A 14,690-nucleotide genomic window follows, 5' to 3' on the forward strand; every position below is an offset into this window, starting at 1 on the left:
AACAAGAAGAGCACTTGAGAATAGCCCTAGAGGTATTTCGCAAGGAGAAGTTGTATGCCAAATTCAAGAAGTGCGAGTTTTGGCTTGAATGAGTTGGATTTCTTGGACATGTAGTTACTACCCAAAGGGATTGAAGTAGATCCAGTAAAAGTAGAAGCAGTAACCAACTGGAAAGCACCAACAAATGCTGGCGAAGTACGGAGTTTTCTAGGATTGGCTGGATGTTATAGGAGATTCATAGAAGGATTCTCCAAAATAGTTGGACCAATGACACAGCTTACAAGGAAGGGAGTAAAATTCTAATGGACGGAAAAATGCGAAAAAAGTTTCCAAGAACTTAAGCAGAAGTTGATATCAGCACTTGTATTAACAATACCTGAAGGGAAGGATTTGTTATATACAGCGACGCATCCAAGCGAGGATTGGGATGTGTACTAATGCAGAATGGAAAAGTGATAGCCTATGCTTCAAGACAATTGAAGAAACATGAGCAGAACTACCCAACGCATGATTTAGAACTTGCAGCGGTAGTACACGCTTTGAAGATATGGCAACACTACTTGTATGGATGAAAGTGTGATATCTACACAGATCACAAAAGTCTCAAGTATTTCTTCACATAGAAGGAATTGAATATGCGACAAAGACGATGGTTGGAATTGGTGAATGATTACGACTGCACTATTCACTACCATCTGGGTAAAGCTAATGTTGTGGCTGACGCTCTAAGTAGAAAATCAATGGGACAATTGATGTCACTACCCACCTCTCAAGTGGAGTTAGTCAAGGACTTGGAAAAGTTGCAGATCGAAGTGGTTACCACACCAGAACAAGTCACTGCTCGTCTAGCAGCTTTAAAAATTTGACCTACTCTTAGAGATTGAATTATAGAAGCACAAAATAAAGACTCATTTTTGCAGAAGATTAAGAATGAAGTTGGTACCGATAAGAAAAAGGACTTTGGAGTAGCTGAAGATCGGGCACTGATATTTAGAGGAAAAATTTGCGTGCCTAAGGATGAAGCCTTGAGAAATGAGATATTGAAAGAAGCTCATTCCACCCCGTACACCGCACATCCTGGTGGTACGAAAATGTATCGAGATCTTCGAGATACATTTTGGTGGAGAAATATGAAAAGAAGTATAGGGTTGTTCGTGCAGAAGTGCATGGTATGTCAATAGGTTAAGGCAGAACACCAAAAACCAGCTGGATTGTTAAATCCACTAGATATACCTAAATGGAAATGGAAAAATATCACGATGGACCTTGTGGTTGGATTCCCGAAGTCAGCAAGAGGAAATAATGCTATATGGGTAGTAGTGGATCGACTAACAAAGTTTGCTCATTTTCTTCCAGTGAAAATGACATTCAGTTTAGACCAATTGGCACAGTTGTACATTAAAGAGGTTGTGAGATTACAAGGTGTACCTGTATCCATTGTGTCTGACAGAGACCCAAGGTTTACGTCCAAATTTTGGAAAAGTCTACAAGGAGCTATGGGAACGAAGTTGAACTTTAGTACAGCATATCACCCTCAGTCCGATGGTCAGTCTGAAAGGACCATCAAAACTTTGGAAGACATGCTGTGAACATGTGTTTTGGATCTAGGAGGTAATTGGGAGTCATACTTACCTCTAGTAGAGTTCGCTTATAATAGCAGTTTCCAAGCAACTATTGGAATGGCACCATACGAAGCTCTCTATGGTAGAAGATGCAGATCCCTTGTTCATTAGGATGAAGTCGGACAGAAGAGAGTTTTGGGACTAGAAATTGTTGAAAGGACGGTCGAGGTAATCGATCAGGTCCGTGCAAGAATAAAGGCAGCACAGGATCGACAAAAGAGCTATGCAGATACAAGGAGAAAGATTTAGAATTCCAAGTTGGGGATAAAGTGTTTCTGAAAGTAGCACCGATGAAAGGTGTACTTAGATTTGGAAAGAAAGGCAAGCTAGGACCCCGGTATATCGGACCTTTCGAGATACTTGATAGAGTCGGAAATGTGGCTTACCGACTAGCTTTGCCACCTGAATTATCAGCAGTGCACAATGTGTTCCATATATCGATGATAAAGAAGTATGTACATGATCCTAATCATGTAGTGAGTTATCAAACCTTGGAGGTATAAAAAGATTTGTTGTAAGAGGAACTACCGATCAAGATATTGGATCGAAAAGTGCATAAACTAAGGAATAAAGAGATCAGCTGGTTAAAATACAGTGAAATCATCACGGCGTAGAAAAAGCCACTTGGGAAAAAGAAGAAGAAGCCAATGACAAGTATCCAACACTATTCACCCAATCAGAAGGTAAATTTTGAGGACAAAATTTTAATTAAGGTGTGGGGGATGTAGAACACCAAATAATTCTAGACACCTTAGTGGTACTAAGACATGAATATTGGATGACTAAAGTATACTTCAAATTTTTAGTCTCATTTGAGACCCATTTTCGACATAGATAACATTCGATTTGGAAAATGATATCTAAATAAAAGTTGTAGCTCTTTGAGTTAGATTTCCAACGCAATTTGAATTACCTCAATTGGATATCAGGAGAAGAAGTTATGATGGAAACACTGAAGGCTGTGCAGTGTCAACCGGACTACAACCGGTCAACCGAAACTGCCTGAAATGAAAATTCTCGTTTTTCTCTAGAATTTAAATATTTATTTTCATCAATTATTTTCTCAAAGGGCCACCCACATTTTTGGCCATAAAAACCCCACTAAATTGAAGCATTTAACCTCAAATTCAAATGGCACCCATGTTTTCTCTCTTAAATGAAATTTGACCCTTCATTTGCTTTAAGTTATGGAATATTTACCTATAAATAGAGACCTCATTTCACTCATTTTTTCTCACACCAAAAGCAAGAGCTTTTACATGGTAAAGAAAGAGTTTTCAAGAGAGAAAAAGAAAGGCAGGAAAACTATTTTTCCTAGAAGTTTAAGAAGTGTTTCCAAGCATCAATTCTCAACAGTTTTCAAACATCCAAGGAGTGCATTTCTTTCAACGTCCAAGTTTCATTGAAGTTTTCAATTGAAGTTTTCAAAGTTTCAAAAGCATCAATCAAAGTGGGTAGATGTGCAATGTGTTTAATCGTGTTAAGTTATAAGTTTCGATTCATGTTAATGTTTGTATGTCAAATGGTACTTCAGTACGTCATATCCCTCTATGTTAATGGTTGTATGTCAAATGGTACTCCGGTACGGGATATCCCTCTATGTTGAAGAAATGTTCGTATGTCAAATTGTGCCCTCGGGTACGACATATCCCTTCATGTCAAATGGTGCCTCCGGGAACGGCATGTATGAAAAGTTATAAAGTTAATGTTTTGAAATGTATAGCTTGATTACGAATGCACCTATGACAGCTATTGAGTTTTTCAACTCACGGGTTTAATCCCATCTCTACAGATTGAAGGAATTTTATCTCGGGCATGGATGGAGGAGAAGATGGAGAGTGATGCAATGAGCCCATGGAAATTCGGTGAATAAGTGATTTGGATTTATTTTTATGAAATGTTTTCCAATGTTATTTCTTTAAAGTTTTGAATAACGCAGAATGCGAGAACAAGTTATGTTTTCTTCAAATAAATTACATTTTATTGTTTTGAAAAATGATTTAGTGTTTTTGTTTAAAGTATTTGAAGTATTGTTATTTAAATTATTATCCAAAGATGTAAGCTCCTTCTAAAATGTATACACTTGTTACTAAACCACCAGTTAAGCTAAGTAAAGTAAGTAGCGTTCCAGTCCACTACGGGTCGGGGCATTACAATGGGGAAACATGGAGTCATGGTTAGGGATGAGATGCTAGAAGGTAACCCTCCAGAGTACCCAAATGCAATTGAATTCGATATATATTGTCAGATCCTTCTAGACAGGTGGAGTAAGAGCTTAGAACCTTAACCGGAGATAGTAATTGAGCCTAAGCCCGAGCCTCAATACCTCGGACTAGAACACTGGAGTAGCAATTGGCGTTAACATGGGAACAATTTAAAGAGGAAGTAATAGACAGGCATTTTCCTCAGTCTCTAAGAGATTTCAAGGAAAGCAAATTCCTTTAACTCAAACAGGGTAATGTCCTTGACTGATTACGAATGAAAGTTCATCAACTTTCAAGATATGCTCCACACCTGGTTGACATGAAAATTAAGAAGACTATAAGGTTCGACCAAGGGTTAAACCCAGACCTAAGCATGATCCTTATGTCACATCGTTTCACATCATATCGTGAGATGTTGGAACGAGCTCATGCTATTTGGTATCAGAAGGCTAATGTGGAGTAACACCATCAATTGTACAACCAGTAAGATAAAGGGCATATTGGAAAGAGGAAGTGGAATGGTCATGACAAAGGAAAGGGCAAATGGCAAAACAAGAAGGCTAACATCGGATCTAGTGCCAGCAAGGCCATAGTAGCTACAGTTGCACCTTGTCTGAAGTGTGGTAAACCTCATCGTGGTGAATGCTTGTATGGGAAGAATGCCTATTTTCGGTGCAGTAAGCTAGGACATATTGCTAAGGATTATCCTATGTTCACTCAAAAGAAGGATGATAACAGTGATCAGAACAAAAAGGAAAAAGCATGAGTCTTTACACTGACTCAGAAGGATGCAGAGGAAACCTCAAACATAATAATACGTATTTTATTGATATTCAATACACCAGCTTACGTACTATTTGATTTGGGAGCTACTCACTCTTTTGTATCAATGTCTTTCATTGCTAAATCTAGTATTACTTGTGAGAAGTCAGAAAGTACACTAGAAGTTAGTCTCCCCTCAGGTAGAACATTAAATACAGATCATTTAGCTAGGTCAGTAAATCTTGAAATCGAAGGAAAAACATTAGAAGCTAATTTGTATCTGATAGAGATGAAAGACTTCGATGTGATTTTGAGCATAGATTGGTTGAGATGTAATTATGAAACCATTCGTTGTAGAGAGAGGGAAGTGTCTTTTCAAAAACCAAGAGAAGAGCAATTCTCTTTCCTCGGAATAAAGACCAAACCCCATCTCCAACTTATATCGGCCTTGCAAGCTGAAAAAATGATGAGAAAAGAAACGTACCAAGGGTTTCTAGTTAATATCTCAGGAGAAAACAGACGACAATAAAGATTGAGGACGTACAAGTGGTACGAGAGTTTATAAATGTATTTCTAGAAGAACTTCCTGGTACTCCACCAGATAGACATGTGGAGTTCACAATAGATCTGGTTCCCGGAGTGGCACCAGTATCTAAAGCTCCATACAGAATGGCTCCAAAGGAACTTCAGGAGCTAAATTTTCAATTACAAGAATTGTTGGATTGTGGCTTTATTTGACCAAGTGTGTCTCCATAGGGTGCACCAGTATTGTTTGTAAATAAGAAAGATGGAAGTATGAGGATGTGTATTGACTATCGAAAGTTGAACCGTTTAACCATCAAGAATAAATATCCTCTCCCGAGAATCGAGGATTTATTTGACCAATTGAAAGGGGCTAAGGTATTTTCCAAGATCGACTTATGATCTGGATACCATCAGTTGAAGGTTAAGGCAAGTGATATACCCAAGACAGCTTTTTGAACTGGTTATGGACATTACGAGTTCACAGTTATGCCGTTCGGGTTAACAAATGCTCCGGCAGTGTTCATGAATTTAATGAATCGTGTATTTCATTAGTATTTGGATCAATTTATCATAGTCTTCATTGATGACATCTTGATATACTCCAAGAGTACAGATCAACATGAAGAGCATCTTAGAATGGTGTTAGAAACACTGCGTAAGGAAAGGTTATACGCCAAATTTAAAAAGTGTGAATTTTGGCTTGAACAAGTTGGATTCCTCTATCACGTAGTTACTACCCAAGAAATTAAGGTGGATCTAATAAAAGTGGAAACAGTAACTAACTGGAATACACCAACTAACGTGGGTGAAGTTCGAAGTTTTCTGGGATTGGCTGGGGTACTATCGGAGATTTATAGGAAGATTCTCCAAAACAGTTGGACCAATGACACAATTGACAAGGAAATGAGTAAAGTTTTAATGGACAAATAAGTGTGCGCAGAGCTTTCAGGAGCTAAAACGACAATTGATTTCAGCACCCATGTTAGCTACACCCAAAGGTTCGGAAGGATTTGTTATATATAGTGATGCATCCAAACAAGGTTTAGGATGTGTACTGATGCAGTATGAAAAAGTGATTGCCTATATATCAAGGCAATTGAAGCAACATGAACTGAACTACCCGACGCTTGATCTAGAACTTGCTGCAGTAGTGCATGCTTTAAACATATGGCACCATTACTCATATGGAGAAAAGTGCGACATTTACACAGATCATAAAAGTCTCAAATATTTCTTCACAAAGAAGGAATTGAATATGAGACAGAGATGATGGTTGGAACGTTTATAAATGATTATCATTGTACTATCCATTACTATCCTGGTAAGGCTAATGTTGTTGTCAATGTGCTAAGTAGAAGGTTAGTGGGATGATTGGCGTCATTGCCTACTACTCAGTTGGCGTTGATCAAGGACTTGGAGAATTTACAAATTGAAATGGTTGCCAGACCAGAGCAAGTCACCACCAGTTTAGCAACTTTGGTGGTTCGACCTACTCTTAGAGATCGGATCATTGAGGCATAAGGTAAGGACCCATTCTTGCAAAAGATCAAGAACGAGATTGATACTGATAAGAGAAAGGACTTTAGAATAGCTTTGGCTAGGGCTCTGATGTTTAAAGGAAGGATTTGTATACCTAAGGATGAAGTTTTGAGGAAGGAGATATTGGAGGAGGCTCATATCACTCCATACACTGCACATCTTGGCGTTACGAAAATGTATCGAGACCTTCGAGATACATTTTGGTGGAGGAATATGAAAAGAAGTATAGGTCTATTTGTGGCAAAATGCATTGTGTGTCAACAAGTTAAAGCAGAACATCAAAGACCGGCAAGGTTGTTAAATCCATTGGATATACCAGAATGGAAGTGGGAGAATATCGCAATGGACTTTGCGGATTTCTGAGATCAGCAGGAGGGCACAATGCTATATGGGTAATAGTGGACCGTCTAACGAAGTCCACTCATTTTCTTCTGGTGAAAATGACATTCAATGTAGATCAGTTGGCACGGTTGTACATTAAAGAGATCGTAAGATTGCATGGTACTCCTGTATCCATTGTGTCTGACAGAGATCTGAGATTTACATCTAAGTTTTGGAAGAGCTTGCAAGTGACTATGGGAACGAAATTGAATTTCAGTATGGCATCTTACCCTTAATCCGATGGTCAATCTAAAAGAACCATTCAGACTTTAGAAGATATTTTAAGAGCCTGTGTTTTGGATCTAGGAGGCAATTGGGAATCGTATTTACCTTTGGTGGAATTTACATATAATAACAGTTTCCAAGCAACTATTCAAATGGCATCGTATGAAGCTCTTTATGGTAAAAGATGTAGATGACCTGTTCATTGGGATGAAGTCGGAGAAAAGAGAGTTTTGGGACCAGAGATTATTGAAAGGACAGTCGAAGCCGTTGATAAGATCCGCACTAGGATAAAGGTAGCGCAAGATAGAAAAAAGAGCTATGCAGATATCAGATGAAAGGACTTGGAGTTTCAAGTTGGAGATAAAGTCTTTTTAAAAGTGGCACCAATAAAGGATGTACTTAGGTTTGGCAAGAAAGGCAACCTATGACCTCGTTATATCGGACCTTTTGAAATACTTGATAGGGTCGGAAGTATGGCTTATCGATTAGCTTTATCGCCTGAACTATCAGCAGTTCACAACGTATTTCACATATCGATGATCAAGAAGTATATGCATGATCCTGATCACATGGTCAATTATCAATCCCTAGATGTACGTAAAGATTTATCTTATGAGGAATTACCAATTAGAATACTGGATCGAAGGGTACATAAATTACAGAACAATGAGATTCAACTGGTCAAGGTGTAATGGAATAAGCATGGAGTCAAAGAAGCTACTTGGGAAGAAGAAGTTAAAGACAAATATCCGACACTCTTTGCCAATCCATAAGGTAAATTTCGAGGATGAAATTTTGTTTAAGGTGTAAGGGATGCAGAAGCTCGAGAAATAAAATGAAATTAGGCTATTATGTTGTGATGATCTAGCACCACGAGCCCATCTCATTCAAGAAACGAGTTGTGAAAGCTTAAACCATTTAAGATTTTGAAAGCCCAAGCCATAAATTAACTAAGCCCAACAATTTAAGAGATCAAGTTTAAGTAAATTTGATTACAAAGATTTAATGAATAACTGGGTTGCCCCAATGGTCATCTACATGGTATTTCATATAGGCAACCCGGGTTTGAATCACCATGTAGATGTTTTTATAAAACTTTTTTATGAATTTTTTTAGGCTTAAAAACTCTTCAAATTCTTAGTTAAAGGTTCAATTTAACAAACTTTATGATAATACAACTCCCCCCATTTAGTTTTTCATTAAAAAGAAAGGTTACAAGAAGTGGAAGGTCACTTTTTCACTACATCCTTCCTTAAATCCGAATTTCATCTTATTTTCTCTCAAAAAAAAATATATTTTATGTCAATTTAAGCTAAGGGAATAACAAGGGTGAGAAGAAGAAAGGCTTTCTACACATTTGTTCTTTGATATCCAAGAAAATTCAAGGTAAGTTGAGGTGCAAGTGTTATTTCGTTTTCAAATTTGATTTTTCGTTCAAAGTCGAATGAAATGGTACCTCTAGGTACGGTACTTCGGCACTACTATAGTTTGAATGATCATTTTTTGGCTCTACGTGTTATGATAATGCTATAGATATTGGATTTTAACGAAAATCCATCTACGTGCGATGGTATGAATCCAAGGTTCGAATTTTCTAATTTGATTACGAAATGCACCGATGATATCTATTGAGTTTCAAACTCATGGGTTAAATCCCTTCTTATAGGTTGATTTTGTTCTTCTGTTGAGGGCACGGATGATGGTGGTTGAAGATGCAATTTGACATGAAAAAGTCAGTGAATTAACAACTTTAAATTGATTATGAAATATTTGCATTTCCTATTAATTACTTTTCTATGGACATCGTATATGAAACTATTTCTACGAACATTTTCTTATGAATAGGTTATGTTTAAAAATATATATATGTGATCGAGAATTTACTTACGAAACACCGTCCTAAAAAAATAAAAAAATGTCAACTATTTAATGTTACTGTTTTCTTAGAAATTTCAGTTTTTGCTTAGACTTTAAAAATTCATAACTAATTTGTTACTTCAAATTTTTTAACAAAGCTAACGATGTTTGATAGCCTCATAAGTTAGCTACTGAATAAACTTAGAATCTTGTCAATCCAATGTCGGTAAAATTTTATATGACTTTAAGTAAACATAGTGTTGCTGTTTTCTGAAAATTCCAGTTTCTGCCATTGAACTTAAAAATTTATAACTCAATCGTTACTTGGGATTTTTGGACAAAATCAGTGGGATTTAATAACCTCATGGATTAGCTACTGAATAAACTCAAAATCATGTTAATCTAATATCTATAGAATTTTATATACCACCTTAAGTATACTGCGCTGGTTACTTCCCAAATCGAGTCACTGCGAGGTTTTGAAAAATATTTTAACATCCCATATGTCGCTGACGAAAGCTAAATTTTGGATATTTTATATTATGAGAAGTTCCCTACTTTCTCTTAAAGTTTCGTGAAGTTTTGACTTAGATTACTGTGTAAACGAGTTTACTTTAAAACTTACTGCGCAAAAGTGGGAAGTCAAACAACAACATTTATTTTTAAATTCTTGCCTAGAATTTCACGTAACAAAAATGTATTTAGGCATGGATGTCACCTGAAGACATTAGAAATTAGTTTCTTTTGTATTGAGTTATGTTCTCATTTATTGTTCTTTTAAAAAAAATTCTTAAATTAAATCTTTATAATTTCCTCTAAAAGTTTAGCTATTTGTTAAAGTTTATGGCTAAAAGTATGATTAATTTAGCGATGTTCTGGTCCTTGCGAGTCGGGGCGTTACATCCCCATATTTGGAATAGCTCATGATAATTCTGAATGGACTCCCAGCTTTGTCGTGACGTATGATGGATTTTGACATTTTGGATTCGTGTGGAAGAGCAGGCGCTTGGGTAAATGGAAGGCTTGGATTGTCGACGTTCGAAGAAATTGGCATAACTTTCTCATACGGTGTCCGTTTTGGGCCCATAACCTCATTTAGGAAAGCTCACGACGATTTTGAATGAACTTATAGCTTTGCCATGATGTATGATGGATTTTAGCAGTTTGAATTCATGTGGAAGAATAGGTGCTTGTTTACATGGAACACTTAGATTGTCGACGTTTGAAGAAATTGGCATAACTTTCGCATACGATGTCCATTTTTGGCCCATAACCCCCACATTTCAAAATTCTCACAGTGACTCTGAATGAACTCACAGCTTCACCATGATGTATGATTGATTTCAGAAGTTTGAATTTGAGTTGAAGAATAGGTGCTTGCATACATGGAACGCTTGGATTGTCGACGATCGAAGAAACTGGCATAACTTTCACATACGGTGTCTGTTTTGGGCCCATATCCATGTTTCGAAAAGGTCACGATGATTTTGAATGAACCCATAGCTTTACTATGATGTATTATGGATTTTAGAAGTTTGAATTCATGTAGAAGAACAGGGGCTTGCGTACATGGAACGCTAGGATAGTCGACATTCGAAGAAATTGGTATAATTTTCGTGTACCGTGTCCGTTTTGTGCCAATAACTACATTTCAAAAAGTCATGACGATTTTGATGGAATCATAGCTTTGTCGTGGCGTATGATAGATCTCAGTAGTTTGAATTCATGACGATTTTGATGGAATCATAGCTTTGTCGTGGCGTATGATAGATTTCAGTAGTTTGAATTAGTGTGGAAGACCAAGTGCTTGCGTACATGAAACCCTAGGATCGTCGACGCTCGAATAAATTGGCATAACTTTCGCATAAGGTGCCCATTTTTGGCCAATAACTCCCCACATTTGGGAAAGCTCGCAATGATTTTGAATGAACTCGTAGCTTTTCCATGACGTATGATGGATTTTGATAGTTTGAATTCGTGTGGAAGAACAGGCATTTGTGTACCTGGAACGCTTGGATTGTCGACGTTTGAAGAAATTGGGATAACTTTTGCATACAGTGTCCATTTTGGGCCCATAACCCCATTTCGAAAAGCTCACAACGATTCTGAATGAATTTATAGCTTTTCCATGATGTATGATGGATTTTGGCAGTTTGAGTTCGTGTGGAAGAATAGGCGCTTGCTTAACTGGAAAGCTTGGATTGTCTACGTTCAAAGAAATTGGCATAACTTTCACATACGGTATCCGTTTTGGGCTCATAACCCCATTTCAAAAAGCTCATGACGATTTCGAATGAATCACGACTTTGTTGTGGCATATGAAATGCTTGGATTGTCAATGCTCGAAGAAATTGACATAACTTTTGCATACAGTGTCCGTTTTTTACCCATAACTCCCTACCTTTCGAAAAGCTTGCAAAGATTATAAACGAACTCACAGCTATCCCATGACATATGATGGATTTTGGCAGTTTGAATTCATGTGGAAGAATAAGTGCTTGTGTACCTAGAATGCTTGGATTGTCGACGTTCGAAGAAATTGACATAATTTTCACATACAGTGTTAGTTTTGGGCACAAAACTCCATTTCAAAAAGCTCACGACAATTTTGTATGAACTTATAGCTTTTTCATGATGTATGATGGATTTTAATAGTTTGAATTTACATGGATGAGCAGGCACTTGCGTACTTGGAATGCCTAGATTGTCGTCTTTCGAAGAAATTGGCATAACTTTCGCATACAGTGTTCGTTTTGAACTCATAACTCCCCGTAATTCGAAAAGCTCATGACGATTCTGAATGAACTCACAGCTTCGTCGTGATGTATGATGGATTTTGACAGTTTGAATTCATGTGGAAGAATAGGCGCTAGCATTTACCGAACACTTGAATTGTCGACGTTCGAAGAAATTGACATAACTTTCGCATACGATGTCCATTTTGGGCCCATAACCCCAATGCAGAAAGTTCTCAAAAATTTCTAAATAAATCACACCATCATCATGGCATATTATAGATTTTCCTAGCTTGAATTCATGTGGAAGAATAGGCACTTGCCTATATGGAATGCTTGGATTGTTGACACTCGAAGAAATTGGCATAACTTTCGCATACGGTGTCCATTTTGGACCCATAACCCCATTTCGAAAAGCTCACGATGATTTTGAATGAACATATAGCATTTTCATGATGTATGATGGATTTTGACAGTTTGAATTCCAGTGGAAGAAAGGCACTTGTGTACATGGAATGCTTGGATTGTTGACATTCGAGGAAATTTGCATAACTTTCACATACGGTGTCCATTTTGGGCCCATAACCCCATTTTGAAAAGCTCATGATGATTCTGAATGAATCACAGCTTCACAGCGGTGTATGATAGATTTCAGCAATTTGAATAGGTGTAGAAGAATAGACGCTTGCGTCTATGGAACGCTTGGATTGTCGACGTTCGAAGAAATTGGCATAATTTTTGCATACGGTGTCCATTTTTTACCCATAACTCCACACATTTCGAAAAGCTTGCAATGATCCTGAATGAACTTGCAACTTTCCCATGACATATGATGGATTTTGGCAGTTTGAATTCGTGTGGAAGAATAGGCGCTTGTGTACATGGAACGCTTGGTTGTCGACGTTCGAAGAAATTGACATAACTTTTACATACGGTGTCCAATTTGGGTACATAACCCCATTTCGGAAAGCTCACAATGATTCTGAATGAATCATAGCTTCACCGTGGCATATGATAGATGTCAACAATTTGAATTCACATGGAAGAACAGGCGCTTGCGTACATGAAACACTTGGATTGTCGACGTTCGAAGAAATTGGCATAACTTTCGCATACGGTGTCCATTTTGGGCCCATAACCCCATTTCAAAAAGCTCACAACCATTCTAAATGAACTTATAGCTTTGTCATGATGATTTTGGCAGTTTGAATTCATGTGGAAGAACAGGCGCTTGCGTACGGATTTCAAAAGTTTAAATTCGTGTTGAAGAACAGGCACTTGCATACATGGACCTCTTGGATTGTCGACGTTCGAACAAATTGGCATAACTTTCACATACGGTGTCCGGTTTGGGCTCATAAACCCATTTCGAAAAACTCACGATGATTCTGAATGAATCACAGCTTCGTCATGGTGTATGTTAGATTTCAACAATTTGAATTCGTGTGGAAGAACTTGCACTTGCACACATGGAACGCTTGGATTCTTTGACGTTTGAAGAAATTGGCATAACATTCGCATACTGTAATACTCCGAAATTTTATTCTGATTTAAATTTCTTTAAGATGGAGATTTAACATTCAATACTATTTTTGGCCATAAGAAAAGGGGACACCACTTTTGTAGTGGTTAATGTTAGAGATAGCTAATGACTACAAGCATGAGGTGTTAAATGTTGCGTATACATGAAGTGATTATTAGTTAGTCGAAACTTAAGTCAAGTTCGAAATTGAATGTGGTTGATTATTTTGTTAGGACTTCAATTGACCAAATGATTAAATTAATTTACGATCTACAATTTTTGGATATGTAAGTTGGATATAAGTTTAGATTTGGGATACATTTGCTAATAATGAAAGATAGAGGGTTGGATTATATTAGTTGGAAGTTTAGAGATTTCCTTTGCAAATATAGGTCTTTAGGCTACTAATTACTTATAATCAACCCCACTTGTTATCCATCACCATACATTTGGATCATAGATTAAACAAGTGTACAAGTATATATATATAAAAAAAAAAAGGGGGTCAAAGTCAGCCACAACAATTAATAAAAAATAAAAAAATATCTTTTTATACTTATCCTCTTATACAAGTATAAATATATCCCTATCCATGCCATAGAGAAAGAGATTTCTTTCATTTCTACAAAACACTTATACATTTGAAAAGAGAGCCAAAAACCGAAATTTAAGGAAGGAAGAAAAAGAAGTGAGCTTAACACTTTCAACTTACTTTTCAAACAAAGATCATCAAGTTTTACGGTAAGATACTTTCATGCTTAAGAGTTATGAGTTTCATGGTAATATTTATGCTTAAGTTATGCATGAAAAACCATAATATGATTATGGTGGACAAGTCCACAAAGTTAGATAACTATTTATGCCTTAGGACAAGTCCGAAGGGCACCAACAAGCCGGAATATGCAATTATGGGTTTGATTGTATTCTTTTGTGTGGTATTATCATGATAAAAATCCAAGTATGGTATCTTACTGAGTATTTCTTATACTCATAGTATGTTATGCTAAATTTTCAGATCCATGATCGTTGAATTGATGGAAGTTAGTTGGCTTAAGCGATGATGGATTAAGGACAACGAAGTTTTGTACCGAAAGTTTTATTTTGTGTGTTTTGTTCGATGACAGTTTTTCCATCTATCTTTCTTATGGTATTATGTAAAAATATGTACATGACATGATGAAATATGGTATTAATAGTAAATTTTGTAATTATATCTTTCATGTTATGTTAAGAGACATTTTTGTAGTTTATTTTCCTTACAAGTGACAAAAGGCAGAAACGAGACAGTTTCTGGAGTTAATTTCAAAATGATGTTTCT

At 36.8% G+C, this 14,690-nt stretch overlaps 1 protein-coding gene across 1 annotated transcript; it reads left to right on the forward strand.

Moving 5' to 3' along the window:
* The first annotated feature begins 6,972 nt into the window (after nt 1–6,972).
* On the forward strand, nt 6,973–7,950 carry LOC111366863. Its single transcript, XM_022987551.1, has 4 exons — nt 6,973–7,121; nt 7,182–7,221; nt 7,340–7,470; nt 7,722–7,950. The coding sequence occupies exons 1-4, from the start codon at nt 6,973–6,975 to the stop codon at nt 7,948–7,950; spliced, it is 549 nt and encodes a 182-aa protein (XP_022843319.1).
* The last annotated feature ends 6,740 nt before the right edge of the window (nt 7,951–14,690 follow it).

Source organism: Olea europaea, chromosome 18 (assembly GCF_002742605.1).
Source record: "Olea europaea var. sylvestris chromosome 18, O_europaea_v1, whole genome shotgun sequence".
Lineage (NCBI taxonomy): Eukaryota > Viridiplantae > Streptophyta > Magnoliopsida > Lamiales > Oleaceae > Olea > Olea europaea.

Bases quoted from the DNA above. Each gene is read 5' to 3' on its own strand.
- LOC111366863 (XM_022987551.1), top strand. From the start codon at position 6,973: ATGGAAGTGGGAGAATATCGCAATGGACTTTGCGGATTTCTGAGATCA. The intron at 7,222-7,339 runs GTGACTATGGGA...TTTTGGATCTAG, and splicing joins AGTTTTGGAAGAGCTTGCAA to GAGGCAATTGGGAATCGTAT. The intron at 7,471-7,721 runs GTCGGAGAAAAG...AATACTTGATAG, and splicing joins GACCTGTTCATTGGGATGAA to GGTCGGAAGTATGGCTTATC.